This window comes from Nycticebus coucang, chromosome 24 (assembly GCF_027406575.1).
Source record: "Nycticebus coucang isolate mNycCou1 chromosome 24, mNycCou1.pri, whole genome shotgun sequence".
In the NCBI taxonomy this organism is placed as follows: domain Eukaryota; kingdom Metazoa; phylum Chordata; class Mammalia; order Primates; family Lorisidae; genus Nycticebus; species Nycticebus coucang.
This window is the reverse complement of record NC_069803.1, coordinates 28,801,206-28,819,101: the sequence shown is the minus strand read 5'-3', so window position 1 is coordinate 28,819,101 and position 17,896 is coordinate 28,801,206. Positions and strand designations below refer to the sequence as shown.

Sequence of the window (17,896 nt, the reverse complement as noted above, 5' to 3'; positions counted from 1 at the left end):
AACCTGGGAGCTCCCGGTAGGAAAAATCCCAGGTTTGCCTCTGTGGCTGGGGTGGGGGGTGGTGTTGAAGGGAGAATTGGTTACTTTGATTGGTCCAGTTTGGGCCATGTGCCCGTGTCTGGTCCAACCACTGAGGGCCAGGGCAATGAGCACTCTGATTGGTTCACTTGGGAACTTGCTCACCCTTTGCCCAGGAGGGAGGGACTTCAGCCGATTGTCCCCAGGGCTGGCCGGGATGCCTGACTGTCTCCTGTTCTGATGTGGGGGCTTCCAGCCCCTGGCCTGGCCTGGGCAGGCACTGGACTTACTTGCCTGCCCCTTCCACCAACCTCCAAGCGCACACACACACGCCTACACTGACTTTGAGGGTATTTGGGATCCTGGTCAGGCCCTGGACAGCAGAGGATGGATGTTCCCACACCTCCCTCTGAGCCATAGTGGTTTCACCTACACAGAAGATGTGGATGTTAACAAAAACGAGGGGAAAAGGAAGGTGGGAGGGAGCAAAGGAAGGAAGGAAAGAAAAGGAAATGAAGGAAAAATTTTAAGAACGTGGAACCTCCTTCCTCGGTCCCAAAGGTACCATGAAGTTTATCAGACTTCTCAAGTATAAACACAGCTGGGTGCAGCATCAAGGTAAGGCAGGGGGGAAAGTGTGGGGTCACAGCACCCAGCCCAGACAGGCTCCCTCCTCAGCTGGGGGTCTCTTGTCTCCTGGGAGTCTCTGCAAGGGCTGCAGAGAGCTGCTGTCACACGGAGCTGGGCCCCCTGTCTCTGACTCCAGCGGGGCCCCCCTGGGAACACAGACTTAGGTACACCTGGGGTGGAATGACCTAGAAAGCAGCTCTGGCAAAGGAGAGGTGGGTGTAGTGAGCTCAGTGCAGGGTGACCTGCCCCAGGGGAGCAAGGCAGGTGCAGAGGGAGGCGGAGCAGGTTGCTGGCTTGGAAAGAGGCAGCATGTGGTAACCTCTCTAGTGCTCTGATTTGGGAGGCCACCGTCACTGGTTTAACCAACAGCCACACGATCTATGCCGCTGTTTGCATGAGAAGCACAGTGCCCCCTGTGAAGGGCACAGAAGTGAGAGTCTCAGGGCCTGAGTTGTAGTTCTTTTGCTCCCCTTCTGTGTGACTTTGAACTGGACCTCCTTGAACCTTGAAACTCTTAACACACAGGAATAGTCTCGTGTCTCTCCTGGGGTGTTAAAGTGAGAAAGGGACCTTAGCCACCACCTGACAGGAGAGAGAACTGGTGTCAGAGACACGGGCATAGTTGCACAGCTAATCAGTGGCAGAGCTGGGCTCGAAGCCTGCCCTCCCACCTCGGGGACGTGCTTGTTCCCTGCCTCAGTCTAGACAGTGTAGATTCTCATGAAAGGAGATTTCTGGAGGTCATGTGGCTGTGGGTCCCCTAGCAGGGAGACCAGCAGGCTGCATGCACCAAGTCCGGGTAAAATGTCAGGACACGTCCTTGTCACAGAAACACTGTCGGAGCTGGAGGGCCTTGCAGGTGTCTGGGGCGCCTTCACTCTTACCTGAGTACACCGGCCAGTGGTTCTGTCTTCAGCAGAGCTCAGGCTCCTTAGCAAATAAAGCCTGACCCCTCCTCTCCGCCACCACCACAAGGCTCTGAGCTTAGCAGAAGGGCACAGCCACCTCCCGTCACTTAGGGGAAATCCATTTGGATTGAGTTTTCAGGTGGTAGAAAGTGGTTTCTAAGACAGAGATGGGGGGTGGGTATTGGTTTGTTTCTTTTAATGGATAGAATTCTCTATCTATTGAGCCCTGGGCTCATTATATCATATACTGCTCACAGTTGCTGCCGCCACATCCCCGGCTGGTCTTCAGGTGACAGTCATGGGGATATCTACTTCTTGCCTTGCTTTCTATGGGGACATCTATTTCTTTGCCTTCACTTTCTTTCCTTTGTTTGCTTTGTGAGGCTTAAGGGATTCCTCCTGGGCTGGGTGGTCCATGATGGAGGGAGGGAAGGGGATAGACGCGTTGAGGTTTAAAGTCTTCTTCTGAAGCTTCAGGTCCAAGATGTCGAAGGTGACCTGAATCTCGTGCTGCAGCAGCTCCTTCAGGCACTCGATCTGGATGTGAATGGCCTTACCGATGAGGTTCTCCAGGTCCTGGAGGGAATGGGACAGGGCTGGGGGCCAGGGCCCGGGAGGTCTGCAGGCAGAGCCCTCCCCCACCTGGTTCTCACCTGGGTCCTTGCTCTCGGTGCAAAGACATACCCACTCTCCAGCCCCTCGGTCCCTCCCTGGAAAGTCCTGGGGGGCCGCTAGGGAAGGGCTGCATCCCCAGACTCCCTTGACCTCTGGGTCCCAGCTGAGTTCAGCCAACAGGAGCTCTCAGCAAGAGCCACAGCTGTGTTCCTCATACTTCCTGTCCCCAGCCCTCTCCTATAGATGCTGCTCTTTTTGGGGTTCCACTGGTCACTTCTCCTTTTTTTTTTTTTTTTGTGGTTTTTTGGCCGGGGCTGGGTTTGAACCTGCCACCTCTGGCATATGGGACTGACGCCCTACTCCCTGAGCCACAGGCGCCACCCACTTCTCCTTTTCTCTTTAGGCTTCGGGTGACAGTCACCCTGTTTGTGTCATTTATTCCTAACTTTGATCCTCTATTTCCTTTGGACTCTACTTTCTGGTCAATGCAAGCCCCATCTAGATACCACATACCACCTTCACCCTCACATCTCCAAGTTCTATTGGCCAGCTTCATGGGGAGGACAGGAGAACCTGCTTCAGAGAGTAGGCATGTCAAGCCAACCAGCTGGTGGTGGCAAGAACGCAAACTCAGCCACTGTCTACCACGTAAAACAGGAGACCCTCTAAGTGACCACTCCAGAGTTGTGATGCAGAGCCTGGAAACATGAACAGGTGACCGGGCCTCTGGGCAGGTCCCTTTGCTCAAGCAGCCAACAGCAGAGGGGAGTTTCTGTGGGGGGTTCATACATGGACCTGTCATACATTCCTTTGAGATCACATATTTTAACTTAAAATCCATGCAAAATTATACATTTGCCCCAGAATATCTCTTTGGCTATTTTTATATAAAAATGATGTTCTTCCCTTAAGTCTGTGGGAAGATTGTGCTCCAAGAAGATGCACTGGGTTCCTGCCAAGGTGTTTAGCACCCCCAACTCAGATACACTGCCGGGGCACCTAGTGGGGGGCTCCTGGGCCCCTGGGCTCTGCCAGGAGGATGCACAGGTGGCAGCACCATTCTGGGGCGTAGAGAGGACTCAGGAGGAGGAAACAGAGACAGCAGCAGCATGTGTGGGGTGACAGGGTGACATGAACCCCTCCTGTGGCCAAGCCCATGGAAGCTGGAGCAAGGTCCCCTGAGGGGGCTGGGTTTTGTTGGGTCCCCACTGGGTGTCCTAATGCACCAAGACTACATGGCCTCCTTATGGGCAATTTATCTGGAGACTTAACTTCAGATGGGCATCGTCTATTCTGGCACACGTGTGCGTATGTACATGTGTGTGTGCGTGTGTGCATGTGTGCGTGTATACATGTGCATAGCTTTAAAGGAGTACTCACTCGCTGTGATCATTTGCTCTTTGGCTGATGATTCAGAAACCAAAGCCCTTTGGGGACACACAGCCCCTGCACCGCCCCTCTCCCCCACACACACAGAAACGTGCACATACATGCTACACACGTGTCTCTGTGTTCAAAGATGACGCAACAATGATGCCTTCAGTGCCCATGTATAGCAAAGACGGTCATTTGGACTCAGCCAGGCTCTCAAGGAGTGGCTGCCCTGGTGCCACTAAGAGCTGGATGTGGGAGCCCCTGACAGCGGGGGCCCTAGTCCATAGACCATCAAGAGGGCAGCCCAACTGCTTAGAGCCACACATCAGATTCTTGTAGGTCCCCACTGGGCCACCAGCTCCACCTTCGCCCACCTGGCCACATCTCCTTCCCTGAGCTGGCCTTGTGTTCCTGCCTCCTTCACCCTCTTCCCTCAGGCCCCGAGGGATGTGGCTCTGTGGGCAGATGAAAGGCACAGGGAAACTGCAGCTGTCTGGAGCCTGACGTCGCCTCTAGCTCCTTGTGTTGGAATCTCACCACTCATGATGCAGTGGAAAGAGCTTGGACTTCAGGGCCAGCCCAGCCTCAGTCCAACGTAAGACCTACCATGGGCCAGCTTGGTGACCTTGAGCGAATTGCTTGAGTTCTCTGAGCCTCAGGTTGTTTCATCACTAAAATGGGGACATAGATTTCTATCTCATGGGGACCTTTCACCTCCTCTCCTGCACGCTGACAATGAGGCCCTGTCTGCCATGACTGTGGCCTTTGTCTCGGTAGGTCTTACCTGCCTGACCAGGCCACGGCTGGGCCTCCGGGTCAACACCTGGAAGGCCTTCCTCAGCAGACGCTCCTGTTCCAGCCTCAGTGTCTCCTGCAGCAGCAGCTGGCTGCTGCGCTTCTGTGCCTCGGCCATCTCGAGTTCGGCCACCTGCTGCTCATGCCTCCAGACATCCCTGTCTTTGCCCTCGGCCAGTGGGAGAGGCTGGGGCGGTGCACACACCTCCAGGTGGGTGACCGTAAGGTTGACTTCCTGCTTCTGACCCAGGACATACTGGAAGAGCTTGTAATGGCGGATGAAGGTGTTGTGGAAGTAGTCGCAGAGGGCCAGCAGGTGGGAGGTGTTGAACTGCCTCTGGTAATCCCTGAGCTTGTTCGCCAAGATCGTCACAGCCCCAGTAATGGAGCAGCCTGTGGGCACAGGGGTACAGAGTGTGAACAGGACAGAGCTGCACAGATGGCCAATAAGTAGAGGCTCTGAACCTAGACACTCTGACCCCGGAGTCCATGTCCTAACCATGATTCTATGTGACCATTCATTAGCTCTTGCAAACTTCAGAGAGTATCCTATTTCCCTTTTTACCATGGCTTCCAGGAAGCTCAGAGCCAATTTCATGAATTATCTTATATGTATCTCTTTTTTTCTGAGTATTTTTTCCATATGAATATCCCACTCCTTACCTGTGTTTTATCTTTTAACTCCTATTTTAAAGACTTACCTTAGCTGTGCATTACATGGTCTCCACCCTTTAAGGAGGAAATATGGATATAAAAAGGGGATTCTGATATGAGTGGAGCAGGAGGTGATTAGAGGGATGTCTAGGCTTGTGTCTTATATCACAGGGTTGGGCAAATGTTGTTGATTCCATTCATATCATCAGCTCTGAGAGTGGCAGTTGGGTGAATCCCCTCAGAGGGGGACCTATTGCCTCCCATCCCTCCACTGCTCTCCTGGCCTCTCACTCACTCTTCCTCTCAAAGCTCCCTGACCAGTGCTGTGGTCAGAGGGGGGCTCTCCCCACTACGTGACTAGAACTTGACAGGGAGATGGTTTGTGAAGGGTCTTGGCTGAGTTATGTGCCTATTCTGGGGAGCAGATATAAGAAAGAGAGCTGGCAAGCCAGGGGCCCTGCACTGGGAAAGTAGTGAGACTCTCCTGTCTCCCGACTCAGTGTACCCCCTCTGCAGGAAAAGAGCTCAGGCTGGTATACACCAAGCTGCCAGGTTGGAGAAGGGCCCAGGCCTGGGCAGGGTCAGCCCAGAGCAGGACTGGCCCATCCTCACTGACTAGACGGTGAAGACTACCTGCTTCAGGGCCACGGAGTCCTTTCCCTCCTGTTCGCCACTCAGAGCTGGGCATCAAGGTGGCGGGACGTCTCTACCACAGGCCTGCTCATAGTCGGTGAGAGAGGGTGAGGCTCTGAGAAACAGAGGAGCCACACGCGTCCCCACCCTCGGGGGACACTAGCCTGGGGTCCAGAGGCCTGGGAAAGGCCATGAGAGGCGGAGGGACAGCAGGGGTGAAGGCTGGAGGCCAGCAGAGTACAGCGCGTCTGGCTGCACAAACCACACCCAGAGCCGAGTGTCTGAGTTCCGAGGACAGGGCTGCGGTCTCCGTCTGGACCGGGACGCTCACAAAGGCCCCGTGTGCCATGTGAAGAGCAGACTTCATCCCAGAGCCTCAGGGCTTCCCAAGACAGGCTTCAGGATGGGATGTTCCCCCACAGGGATTGTGTCTGGGATCTTGCCTGCATGGTTTTTTTTGTCTGTTTGTTTTGGGTTTTTTTTCCTGGGTTGAGTGTGTGGAGAGAGAATCATCAAATTCCTCAAAGTCAAGAGCCACAGCAGGGAGGTGCTAAGGCAGGATGTGAGCGGTGGGGGCTGCCCAGAGGGGAGACGGTGCCCAGAGGAGGATGGCAGGGCAGCCAGTAAAGGGTGGCCACAGGGTGGGTGGACATGAGATCAGCGTTCCTGATAGTCAAAGCCGGACTTAGGTCTGTGTGGAGGTGACTGCTGTGAACTTCTCCAGGTGACTCATCACACCTTCTCTGGGCTCCTCGTTGCTAAACTTGCCAGAAGGTGCCCTGCTCCTCCTCCTGCCCAGCCTGGCCTGGTGGTGCCTGGGGCAGGATTGCCAGAGCCCTGCGGATGTGGGTGGCTGTGCTGGCCTCCTTTGCCAAGGCCGGCCCTTGGGCTTCCCTGCTCAGTCCTGCAGCTGTGCAGAGCACCCAGCTCTGAACCCAGGAGTCCGTGTCAGTAGATGTGCACACCCGTTCCAGGAGGCTTGTCACCCTGACCGATGTCCTACCGAGGGCGTAGGCTGTGGCCATAGCCTAAGAGGTAATAAAACCCAAGTGCAGACCTTGTCCTAGGTCAACAAGGAAGGCACCCTGGGCTGAATTCTAACTTTCAGCCCCGAGATGCTCTTTCAGCCAGTTCTGGGTTTCAATGAAGCTCATCCAAGGCTGGCTCATGGGACGTACTTTCTTGGCATCAGACCATGCTCCACGGGCCCCAGGTTGAGAAGTTCCTGGTGACTCAGAGAGCAGAGGGATTAAGTCTGGGGGAGAAGCCTCTGTCTGCCAGAGGACAGATCTGTGCCTGCAAGTTGCTCTTCAATAACAGGGAGTGGCCTCATTTGCATTGGCCTCTGGGAACTTCCTGAAGATGGTCTGAAGGCCCTGGAGGGCAGCACCTGCAGAGGGGACTGGCGGGCGGGATAGAGGAGGAGAGGAGAGGAGAGGGGAAGAGCGGGGGAGGCAGCAGATGACGGCGCCAGGCTCCCCAGAACCGGGGCAGAGGCGCTGGCTAGGACAGGGGAGATCTGGGTGCCTTCCGTGGCCCAAACTCAGATCCAGGTTGGGTGAGAGGCAGGAAGCCGCGCCTTGTCCCCAAAGGAAATGGTGAAGAAGGGATGCCCCTTCCAGGTAGGCCTAAACGGGAGGACCCATGTACCCCCGACAAACCAGTTAGATTGCCCCAGTCTTGGCTCCTAGGGGAGGAATTACTTTTCCCAGCACCTCAGCATCCACCAGAGTGGCCTGGTGTGGTGGGAAGCACGTAAAAATGCAGGGCCTGCCACTGCCACTCAGCCTCATCCTGGGGCCCCCAACCTCGCCCCCACCCCCTTTCTGCTCTTGAGAGGCCAGCTGAGCTCTGTCACCCAGAGTGCCATAGACTGTGACCACTCAGGTGTCCTCTTGGTCAGGGTGCTCCCGCCACACTGTGCCACACGCACGCTGGGTCACGTAGCCTTCCAGCCCCTGCCATCTCAGTGAGGCTGGTATAGGCCCCAACTCCTCTTTACTGGAGAGGGAAACTGAGTCCCAGATAGGCCGAGGGAATTCCTAGGGGCACACAGCTGCTAAGTGGCAGAGCCAGAATTCAAACCCCTACCATCCAGCTCTAAGCAGCTTTAAGCTTTTTTTTATCAACCCTTGAGGGTGGTGCTGGGAGGGGCATCCAGCCCTGCTGGTCTTGGTTTTCCAAAGGATGTTCTGCAATAGATACATCAGCTGACCTTGACCAGCATAGGTTGGAGCTGCATGGTCCACTTAGGTGTGGACTCTGTTCCTCCTATGCCACCTCTGAGACTACAAGACGGCCTTTCCCTCCTCCTCCTCGGCCTACTCACTGTGAAGACGCGATGAAGACCTTTGTGAAGATTCACTTCCACTTAGTGAACAGTAAAGATATTTTTCTCTTCCTTAAAATTTTCTGAATAACATTTTCTTCCCTCTAGCTGACTTTATTGTAGGAATACAGTATACAATATATGTAACACACTACGTATGTGTTCATCATCACTTGTTATTGGTAAGGCTTCGGGTCAACACTAGGCTGCTAAGTAGTTCAGTTTGGGGAGAGTCAAAAGTTACGTGGGGGCTTTTGACGGCACAGGGGATCACCACCTCTAACTCCCACGTTACTCAAAGGTCAACTGTCGTCAAAATGAATGGTCCACAGCCAGGGATCTTTAAGAAATATTGCAGCCAGTGAAATTAAACGGAGCCTTCATATGCTAATGGACTCAGCAGATCACCAGGAAGCATTGGGCATAGCAATGTTTCTCAAATCTGCTTGGGGAAAATAATCTTTCTGGACAAAGGAACACATTTTGGGAAATAGTAAGCTAGTCTAGTCCTTTTGATCTGCAGGTGAGGAAACTGAGGCCCAGAGAGAAAAGCAGGACTTGCCCCAAAGTCAGGGCCAGCCTGGGGTGAAGTTGGCCCTCCTGGGCTTCCTGGTTCATGGATTTTCATGCCCCCCCCCTCCCCAGGTCAGGATGAAAGATTGCCTGGCAGGTGTGTGCTCTGCTGTCAGACAGACCTGGGTTCAAATCCTGCCACCACTTCCTCAAGGTGCAGCCTTGGGCAAGTGACTTAACCTCTCCAGACCTCAGTGGCTTCACCTTTGAAATAACAGCTGCAAGGTGGCAGCGTGAGGGGCCTCTGCAGGGTGGACAGCTCTTGGAGAAGGTAGGGAAAGCTTCCTGTGGCAGTCTTGATTTCTGGCCCGCATGTTCACACTGTCACCTGGTGAGCTGTGGCCTCACTCTTTGATGGCTAAATTGTGCAAACACCCTAGTTATATACAGATGTCCGAACCCCCAGGACCTCAGAAACTGACTGCATTTGAAGACGAGGTCTTTAATGAGGTAATTCGGGTTAAATCAGCTCATGAGGGTGCGTCCTAAACCAGCAATATGAGTTGTGTCATCAGAAGAGGACACGTGGACAGGCAGAGGAATGTCCCCGGGAGGACCCAGGGAGAGGGTGGCCGTCTGTAAGCCCAGGAGAGAGGTCTCAGGAGAAACCAGCCGTGCTGACGCCTTGTTGCAAACTTCGGCCTCCACAACTACGAGAAAGTAAATATCTATTGCTGAAGCCAGGCTGCCTGTGGCACTTTGTGACAGTGGTTCTAGGAAACTAGAAACCCACGGAGAAGTCTCTGAGATGGCAGTTGCCCATCTGTCCCAAGATCTCTGTCTGTGGTCTCTGTGGGAATGTCCATGTCCATCAACAGGAATTCTCATCCAAAGGCGCCTCCAGGGCTCATCCAGGGGGGTGCCAGGATCCTTCTGGGAAGGAGGGTCCTGGGAGGTGGCACCTGCTATCTGCACGGGCTGGTCCTGAGATGCTGCAGGCCCCCAGTGTGAGGGTGGGGTACCCGGGGCTGCTGGTCATGATCATGCATAGCTCAGGACGGACAGTCTCACAGGGGGGCTGAGGAGCGTCATTGCTTCCTGCCAGCCCTGTGTGGCGGGAGGTGGCCAGGCAGCTGCCTTCCCCTCCCACACTGCCTGGGTGGTATTTCCTGAAGGATCAGGAGTGGCCGTGGGTGGAACTGCAGATGCCAGGACTATGACTTATCCTGGCCCTCGACTCTCTGGGCTGCCTTGTGCCTCTGCCGAGGGTGATCAAGGCCCACTTTCTCTGGCCCTGGGATTTGGGGGCCAGGCCAGAAGGAAAGGGACTCTCCCCAGCCAGCTGTCCAGGTGGGGCACCTGGGAGACACTGGTGCCTGCCAGACACGATGACGGTGACCGGTCAGCTGCACAGTGGTCGAACACGGCAGATGGGCAGCAAGGGCCAGGGGCCACATCCCCCAGGGAAGCCCAGGGCAGGGGAGGCTGTCCTCTCCTCCCCTCCCATGCAACTTCTCCTGGACACCTGAAGTCTCTCTCCTCTCCTCAGCCTCCTGAGCCTAGGCAAGGTAGGCAAATTTTGCCCCCTTCCTGCGATTTCCTCCCACCAGGACGTCCCAGGCGGGAAGACTTCTGCAGCTCTGTGCTGCGGCTGCTGACTTTGCCCTTGGCCTAAGGTGGCTGGCTGGCTGTGATCTTCCCTGGGCTCCCTGGAGGCTGGCCCAGCAGGCACCAAGGAAAGCAATCTTTCTTTTGGCCTGCAGTTGAGACCCGCACATCCTGGTGAGCTGTTTGCCAGGACAGAATCAGCCTCTGCTTTTGAATAAAGGGCCACCCTTTTCCTCCCTGCACCGAGGCCTGATTGGGCCAGGAGGTGAGCGGAGTTGGTGGCTGTTCAGGCAGAGCATGAATCACCACTGTGCAAACCTGACCCTCCTTGCATGCCGGCTGCCAACTTTATTATCTTGTACCCAAACACAGCTCAGCCATCCTTAGCCCCGGCTTAGTAACAACAAAAAGTATCCCTGGAAAAGCTACCTTACAACAAGAGTGACAGTCCAGTGTGGATTTCAGAAGAAACAGAAACTTGAGTGGTATGTTCATGGCTGTCTATATCCTGGGCCCAGCCCCCTGGTAAGTGGGACAGTGTCTCAGAGGAGAGCAGGGAGGGCTGTGAGATGGGGAGGCTGGTGCAGGGCTGGAGGGGGAACCCGCCTTGCCGTCTTTTCCAGCTCTCCCTGCTTCTTACTACAGGGGTCCCTCACCAGGGCAGTGAGCAGTTTGCTTCTCTCTCCCACCAGTGGGCTTTGAGGCCTGTTCCCCTGTGTGCAGGATGGCTCATGGGTGTGGGGAACCTGGGTAGAGGTTGCTAGGTAGAGGTTGCTGTGTCTCCTTTCTGTTGCCTCCTGAGAGCCAGTGTCCAGCTCCTTGTGGGCATCTGCTGTCCATCCCGTCCCATGTTGTCACAGCCGGAGAACATCATGGAGCACTTTCTGTGTGCAGGCTACCTGCCATGTTTTGAGTGTCCATTTTCCTTCAATCCTCCCAACAGGTGAGTGAGACCTGTCATCGCTCTCATTTTACAGATGAGGCAGTGGACGGACAGAGAGGTCAACAGATGCTTGCTAGTGTGCGGGCGGGATCTGAACGGAGAGCTCCTCACTCAGCACGCTGCCTTGGACGCCAGCCGTGCAGGCCAGTGTCGAAGGAGCAACGTGGGCAAGGTGAGCCCTCACCTCCTCTGCCTCCACGTGCATCGAGAATCTCACTGATGTGTCAGCTTGTTCATCGGACACCCACAATGTGCCATGTGCCTGGCACCAGGGGACAGAGAAGCACAGAGCACAGGTCCCCTGGCTGGAGCTCAAGCCTGTCCATGCCCAACCTTCCCACTGTCCTGGTGTGAGACTTGGGGAGGCATTTAGTCTGAGCAGAGAGGGAAGGATGGAAACATAGCAGAAGGGAGAACAAAGCCGGCATCACAGGAAGGAGGCCCAAGGCCCAGCACGGACCAGGTGAGAGGTGCCAGGGCCAAGGGGCATGGCCGTGGCCCGGGGAGAGCTGACCCTACACGGCCTGCACTGCTGAGGCCGAGACCAGCTTTGTGGGGTAGAGCCCAGAAACTGGGAGAGGCCTGGTTGGGGGCGTTTATTCAGGTCTGGTGGGCACAGGAAGGGAGAGAGGGTAGACAGGGGCAGACAGCCTTGGAGACAATGGTCCAAACTTAGGTAGTGCTTCTCAGATACCAGCAGAGGGGGAAAAAAGGCAAGAACAAGACTGGGGCTGGTGTTGGGCAGAAGCAACTGAGCAGAGCCAAGGGCAGCAAGGCCTGGCAGTGTCCATGCCCAGCGCTAAAGGTCTACAGCCACCCATCTGGGTCAGAAGGGGACCTAAGGTTCTGAGCGGGCGGCTGAGCCCACGAGAGCCTCTGAGCCCCAGGAGCAGGTATCATAATGGGCAAGTCCTCTGCACAGTCCCAGCACGTCCTCCCTGTTCCAGTGCTCCCCCTAAGTGGAGATAAGCACCTGGGAAGGGGGGGCCTTCCTGTCCTCACTTTGCAGATGAGTGACCCACAGCACAGAGAGGTTGAGGGAATTGCCAAGATCACACAGCTAGAAAATAACAGAACATCCAAGGCTCAGCCGAAGCCTGGAGTTGCCTGCAGAGAAAGAGTTGTCCAAGTTTGGGGGATAACTGTCCACAAGGAAGAAGGTGTCAGCCATGATTCTCCTCTGTACCCCTGAGGAGTGCTGGACTTCTTTGAGCTCTTACAAGTGTTCATGCCAGCCAATGACCTGGCTGCTGATCAGGATGCCCCCCGGGCTGGCCTCCCATCTGCAGAAGCAGTAGGTGTTATCCTGAACGGCGTTGTGTGGATCAAGGGAGGATGTGGGGCTCTGTATCCATGTCCGGCTTCCTGCCCCCTCCAATTCTCACTGACCTGGCAAGTGCTCACAGGAATCAGCACTCACCATGGATCAGTCACCTGGGAGCTGAGCTGGGGCAGTCTCTCTTGCCTCCTTTCTCACCCCAACTTGTAGGGAAAGTCTGCAACTTGCTGTGTATCTGGGTACCTGCCTCTTGCTGAAGCACCGGGTCCTCTGCTCCCAGCCTGTGGCCCTGCCTGCCCTCAGCAGTGCAGGGTCAACTGGGGCAGACTTCGTGCCTGGTACCGTGTCTACAGCCCCCTGGCCTCGATCTTGCAGGAGCTGATGTGAAATGGGTCACACCTGACTAGGCCAAGTTTCTGAATCGCATCGCACTTTCCTGAGTCTCTGAGTCTTTGTTGCACCTAAAAATACAGGTGACCACTCCCTGGGCACTCACCAGACATCATAGACTGTGCCCTGATCTTTACTCCACATCCTTGTTCAGTCCTTATAAGACTTCTAGAGAGAGGGTAATCTTGTTTCCTGAATTTTCTAGATGTGTAAACAGAAGCCCGGAGGCGATGTGACTTGCCCACAACACATCCAGTGAAGGGCCAAGATGGGATTTGAGTTTTCCTTCCGGCCCCAAGCCGGCCCTAGGTTCTGCTTACTGCCAGTTGAATTTCGGGTATAGGGAACCTCTTCTCCCCCAAGAGCGTGTTGCTATCCCATGTTTGTATCAACTACGTTTCACGCGTTTTCAAGTAATACAAAGGTGAGAGGGGGGACTCGTGAGCTAGATGGGCCAAAATCAAGATGGAAAAGATTTGAGGCGGAAAGACAGAGCCAATACAAACAAGACAGCATTAGCGGGGTGCCTGGCAAGTCCTGCGTCTCTGCTCAGCGTTCCCATCACAGGGGGGCAGGGTGCAGAGACTCTAGTCCGCCTGCAGGACAGTGGCGAGAAGGAGGGCTGAGGTAGGGGGTAGGGGAGGAGCAGCTGTGGAAAGGACGCAGTGTTGAAAACGCTGAATGCTGCTGTTCCGGGCCTGCACACCCCCTCTGGAAGGCAGACTTTGGATGGGTGCACAAGGCAGGCATAGGCTAGATAGAGAGAACGACTTGGCAATGATGAGACAGGTCACATAAAGGAGTGACCTGAGGAGAGAGCTCCCTGTCCCTGGAGGGTGTCAGCGGCCGCTGGATGAGCCTTGTTGCCTGGAAGGGGTTCCCTGCAGTCGGAAAAGACATTTCCTGAACACCAAGTCTCCACCTTGTAACTCTCAGGTTTGGGAAGTCCGGGGCACATGTTGGCAAAGGACATTCCAGCCAGAAAAGCTGACCCTGTGGCTACCTGGTCAGGCTGAGCTGCTGAGTTGGGTTTGCATCACCCTTGACTGCTGTTCAAGGGTTCGGACTGCAGAAGGCTCTGAGGGAGACTTGAAAGAGCCCGAGTTCCCAGGCTGACGTCCTTCTCTCTGCTTGTTTGTTCTGGCCACGAGCCCCTGCTGAGCTCAAACGATGGCGTCGAATTCTGGTACCGCCTGTGCTTGGGAGTGGCAGGGATATGGGACCAAGAGGGATGCCAGGAGTGCTCCAGTCAGTGGGCTGGGGGCAGGGGTCACGTCCCTAGGATTTGAGTCCAGCCCATGAGCAATGCCATGTCTTGCTCAAGCCTTTAACTATCTCCCCACTGGATGGGGACGGTGTCCTGGAAGAGAGAATAGAAGGGAACACGGGCCGCGGAAGAGATTGAAGAGGCTGACTACGGTGCCCAGGTCGGGGGGTCCCAGGCAGCTGCTGGCAGAAGTATACTGGGGTTTCCCGAGTGTCTGAAACATCCCCCTGCAGCTGGGCAAACAGGCTGTGGGAAGCGAGATTAGAAAGCAGTGGGTAAACCAAAAGACGGAAGTAGAAATAGTGCTGGCCGCGAGGTGGTTAGAAACCGTGAGATTAGGGAGGGGACGTGGGTGTCGCTGCTGGGACTGGATGGTAAACCCAGGCTGCGCTGGGACAGGGGCCAATGCAGCCTGTGTGCTTGGCAGCTGTTGAGATTGTGACCAGAAAGCCCTCCAATGTGCCACACATTTTCAAAAATCTTATACATTCGGTGGAAATAATTTTTAAATAAATACAGAACACTTGCAAAAGTAGTAGAAAAAATGTTTTCCCAGTCTATTTAGAATAAGTGGTCCACATAAGACCCCTACCCCTTAGCCCAGGACCTTCCCTGTGTACCCCCAAAAGCACAGACACACGTAACCTTGGCCCTGAGATCCGGGCGCTCACCCTTGACACGCCACTGCTGTCTGGCCCCAGACCTCACTCCGGCTTCAGTAGTTCTCCCAATGACCTTTTCCATAGCAAAAGACCCCAGTAGGCCACATGCCATGATAGGTGGTCACGTCTCCTTAGCCTCTTCCAGTTTGGAAATGTTCCTCAGTCTGTCTTTGGCTCTCGTGGCCTTCGGGTGTTCAAAGCTTCTAGGAGAGTGACTCCGAGTGATGCTCCTGATCTGATGTTTTCTCTTGATTAGATTCTGGTTGCACGTCGTTACTGGCAGCCATCACAGAAGGATGCTCGCTTCTACCGGGTGGCAGGTGATTCTCAGCGTAGCCTCTTACTGACAAGTCCACATGGACCGTTTGATTGAGGAGGTGTCTGTCAGCTTCTCCTTTCCTGGTTGTCACCAGTAAGGGTGTCGTGGGGAAGGTTCTTAGAAAGCCGTAGGCATCTCATTTCTCTCCCGATAGTTTTACACCAGGAGATGACTTGCGGCTGAGCTAATATTGCTGTGATGTCAGCCACAGAGCGGCTGCTCCATGTATTTGCCTAGCAAGTGAATCTGCAGTCCACATCCCCTCGTGCCACAGGGCTACTTTCCCCTGAGAGACATGCTGCCTCCACAGAACTGACTGCACCCCCTGTCCCCACACCAGCAAACTCACACCTGAAAAGCCCTCCCCAGGATGGGCAGCAGGGCCACGCCTGGGAGCAATTCACAGTCTCCCAGGGGCCCACGAGGGGTTTCAAGTAGGGCAGTGACACGTTTGATTTATGTTAAGCAAAAACAAAAACAAAAACCCAGCTGCTGTGTGCTGTGCATCCAAACACCCCAGCTGCTGAGTGCCAGGCATCCCCCGGCAGCCCCAGGGAGGTTGCTGGGAGGGCCTAGAAAGGGACCATATTTCCCAGCATATAAAGAGGTGCCATGCCAGGAAAGGCAGGAAGGGACCCTGGCTACCCCGAGGGCTCTGGAGCTGGGCTGCAGGGGAGGCCTGTGCACCCCGTCTCTGCCCCTCTCCTCCTGCCTGGGTCACCCCATACCTTTGGTCTCTCTCAGCAACTCTTCTGTGAACTTGACCACTTGGGCCACCTGTGACCATGGAAAGCCTTTGCCCACAGCGAAGATGACGCTGTCATACAGAGTGTCCAGCAGGATGCTCTGGCGGGAGTCTCGCAGTTCATCAAACTCTTCCCAGTTGAGGAGTTTCCGCAGGTGCTCCCGACCTTTCGGTTTCTGTGGGGGGTGGAGGGAAGGTTGAGGGGTCAAATGCAATGCTTACGGGGCAAAAACACCACTGGGAGCCCCACGCAGCACTCCAGGGCCCTGAGGAATAAGCAGGAATGTGGGTACACCAGGGAGAAATCACGCTTTGATTTCCAGGCAGCCTTCCTTCCCCCCTCCCTGGCAACTTTGGGGCCTTTCTAGCACTGTTGTTTCTCTGTGGGTCACAGCAGCCTCAGGTGTGTACACCCTCAGCAGGCCGCAGGTTCTCAAATAGGGTTCCCCTACCCCCTTCCCTAAAATGTAATTTGAATTCCCTCCAAGGCTACTCTCAGCTAGCTGTCCCAGAGGTCTTGTTGTGAAAACGAAATTTATACTAAAGTGTCCATGACTGACAGAGAAGAGGCTTGGAGAGGCAATGCTTTAGCAGAAGGTAAAGTTGTGCTTGGTAACAATTCAGGCCCACTGGAGGCCAGAAGGAAAAAGCTGTTCAGGGTGCCTTTCTTCCCTACTTAGAGGTAAGAAGCCATTTTATATGAGAGTTCAACCGGCCCTTCTAGAAAGGTCCTTTTAGGTCACCAACAGATGTAGGAAAAGAAAGTGCTACTTAAAGGAAGGGGTAAGAAAAGATGTGAATAATGTGGAGACTCACTGCACACAGGCGTGTTGCTCTCCCAGGGTGAGGGGAGGCTCTGGTTGGTGGGAGCCTGGGGGACCTTGGGGAACTTGTTGACAGACGGAGGCAGAGCTCTGTCCTCAGCCTGAGGGACTCCCTCCCCTTCTACTGCTGCTATTCTGCTGCCAGACGCAGGCAGCCCTTCCCTGCAGTACCCTTCTCAAAGCAACAGAAGCCCCCACTCCCCACATGGCCATGCCCTTCACCTGGAGGCTCCCAGGACCCCACAAGAGGCAAGCACAGCCCCTCTGTCTCTCTAGGCAGGCCCTACTGCCTCTGGGCCTCCACTGTGGGTTTGAGAAATAGCCGGCACATGTCATGGGCTGGTCCCCCCTGGCCTGGAGCTCGGGCCCTCACACCCTGTTGCACCTCAGCGTTGGTGTGTCAGGACGCAGTGGCCACAGAAAGGTCCCCCCAAAGAAGGGCTACCTCAGCCCCTTCCAGCACACCTCTCCTGCGGGACCAACCCACGCCAACTTCCTTTTAAAGCCATGTTTTTTCTTTTTTCACCTGAAATTGGAAGACTTCTTTCATTCCCTGGGGTGTTAAGAGTGCCATGGCCCCCACATCCGGTTGCCAGGAGACCCAGCGAGGACTGACTCAGACTTTCCGGAACCCTGGAGGTGGCTGGGCCAGCTTTGTTAGGTCACCGGGCCTGCTTCCCCAGGCCTGCTTCCCCTTTCCCGGGCTTCTTTCCTTCCCACCTCTCCTCTCTGGGCCTCACCGCCTGCCACTGCCTGGGGACTGCCACCCACTATTTTTCCCTCCAAACCTGTCTTCACTCCTGGGCTTCCCCAGATACACAAGCACCCCCGTACACACAAGCACACATACACGCACACAGACACACACACACTTGCATGCACACTGCCCCCTCATCCTACACGTCCTGTCCCCATTGCCTCACCCCATTAGGATCCAGCCTGCACCCCACTTCATCACTGGCTAGCGGCAGCCATGCTTCCATGTTTCTGGCATTGTGACTTTGACTTTGGGTGCAGAAAACAGCTCCGCAGGGGTGTCTCCCAAATACAGTGCCTGAGCCCCCACATGCCACAGTCAGAGGGATCCCTCTCTCTGTCCTAAGAGCCCCTGGCCCTCTCTATCATCTTGGGGGAGTCCTTCTCTGCCCTGCTCACTGCTGGAGCCCCAGTGAGGAAAGCTGGGCACACTGGCTTGGTGGATGGCTGCCCAGGCTCCAGTTCCCCAGGTCATAGTGCTCCCCCCAGGGCAGGGTCAGAAGAGGCCCCAGCTGTGCCACCTGAGACCCTGAACCACAGTCCTGCCCCAGCTGCACGACCCCACCAAGGCTCACTCCCTGGCCCCTCTCTGTCCTTCCTGGTGACAATCTCTCAGGCCCTCGCTGCTCTTGCC

General features: G+C 55.3%; 1 protein-coding gene and 1 long non-coding RNA gene across 2 annotated transcripts; one reads left to right on the top strand and one right to left on the bottom strand.

The window, feature by feature from the left end:
* Positions 1 to 1,750: 1,750 nt before the first annotated feature.
* C24H8orf74 (chromosome 24 C8orf74 homolog) lies at positions 1,751 to 17,101 on the bottom strand. Its single transcript, XM_053578816.1, has 4 exons — positions 17,033 to 17,101; positions 15,666 to 15,858; positions 4,330 to 4,733; positions 1,751 to 2,132 (listed from the first exon to the last, which is right to left on the bottom strand). Exons 1-4 carry the CDS (start codon positions 17,078 to 17,080, stop codon positions 1,896 to 1,898), a joined length of 882 nt encoding a protein of 293 aa, XP_053434791.1. The 5' UTR covers positions 17,081 to 17,101; the 3' UTR covers positions 1,751 to 1,895.
* LOC128576569 (uncharacterized) lies at positions 9,961 to 13,259 on the top strand. Its single transcript, XR_008377431.1, has 3 exons — positions 9,961 to 10,342; positions 10,450 to 10,602; positions 11,055 to 13,259. It is a non-coding gene; the product is annotated as an uncharacterized LOC128576569 (long non-coding RNA).
* Positions 17,102 to 17,896: the final 795 nt, after the last annotated feature.

Bases quoted from the DNA above. Each gene is read 5' to 3' on its own strand.
- C24H8orf74 (XM_053578816.1), bottom strand. From the start codon at position 17,080: ATGGCACTCTTAACACCCCAGGGAATGAAAGAAGTCTTCCAATTTCAG. The intron at 15,859-17,032 runs GTGAAAAAAGAA...CACCCCCCACAG, and splicing joins AAGAAGTCTTCCAATTTCAG to AAACCGAAAGGTCGGGAGCA. The intron at 4,734-15,665 runs GTATGGGGTGAC...CTGTGCCCACAG, and splicing joins GTTGCTGAGAGAGACCAAAG to GCTGCTCCATTACTGGGGCT.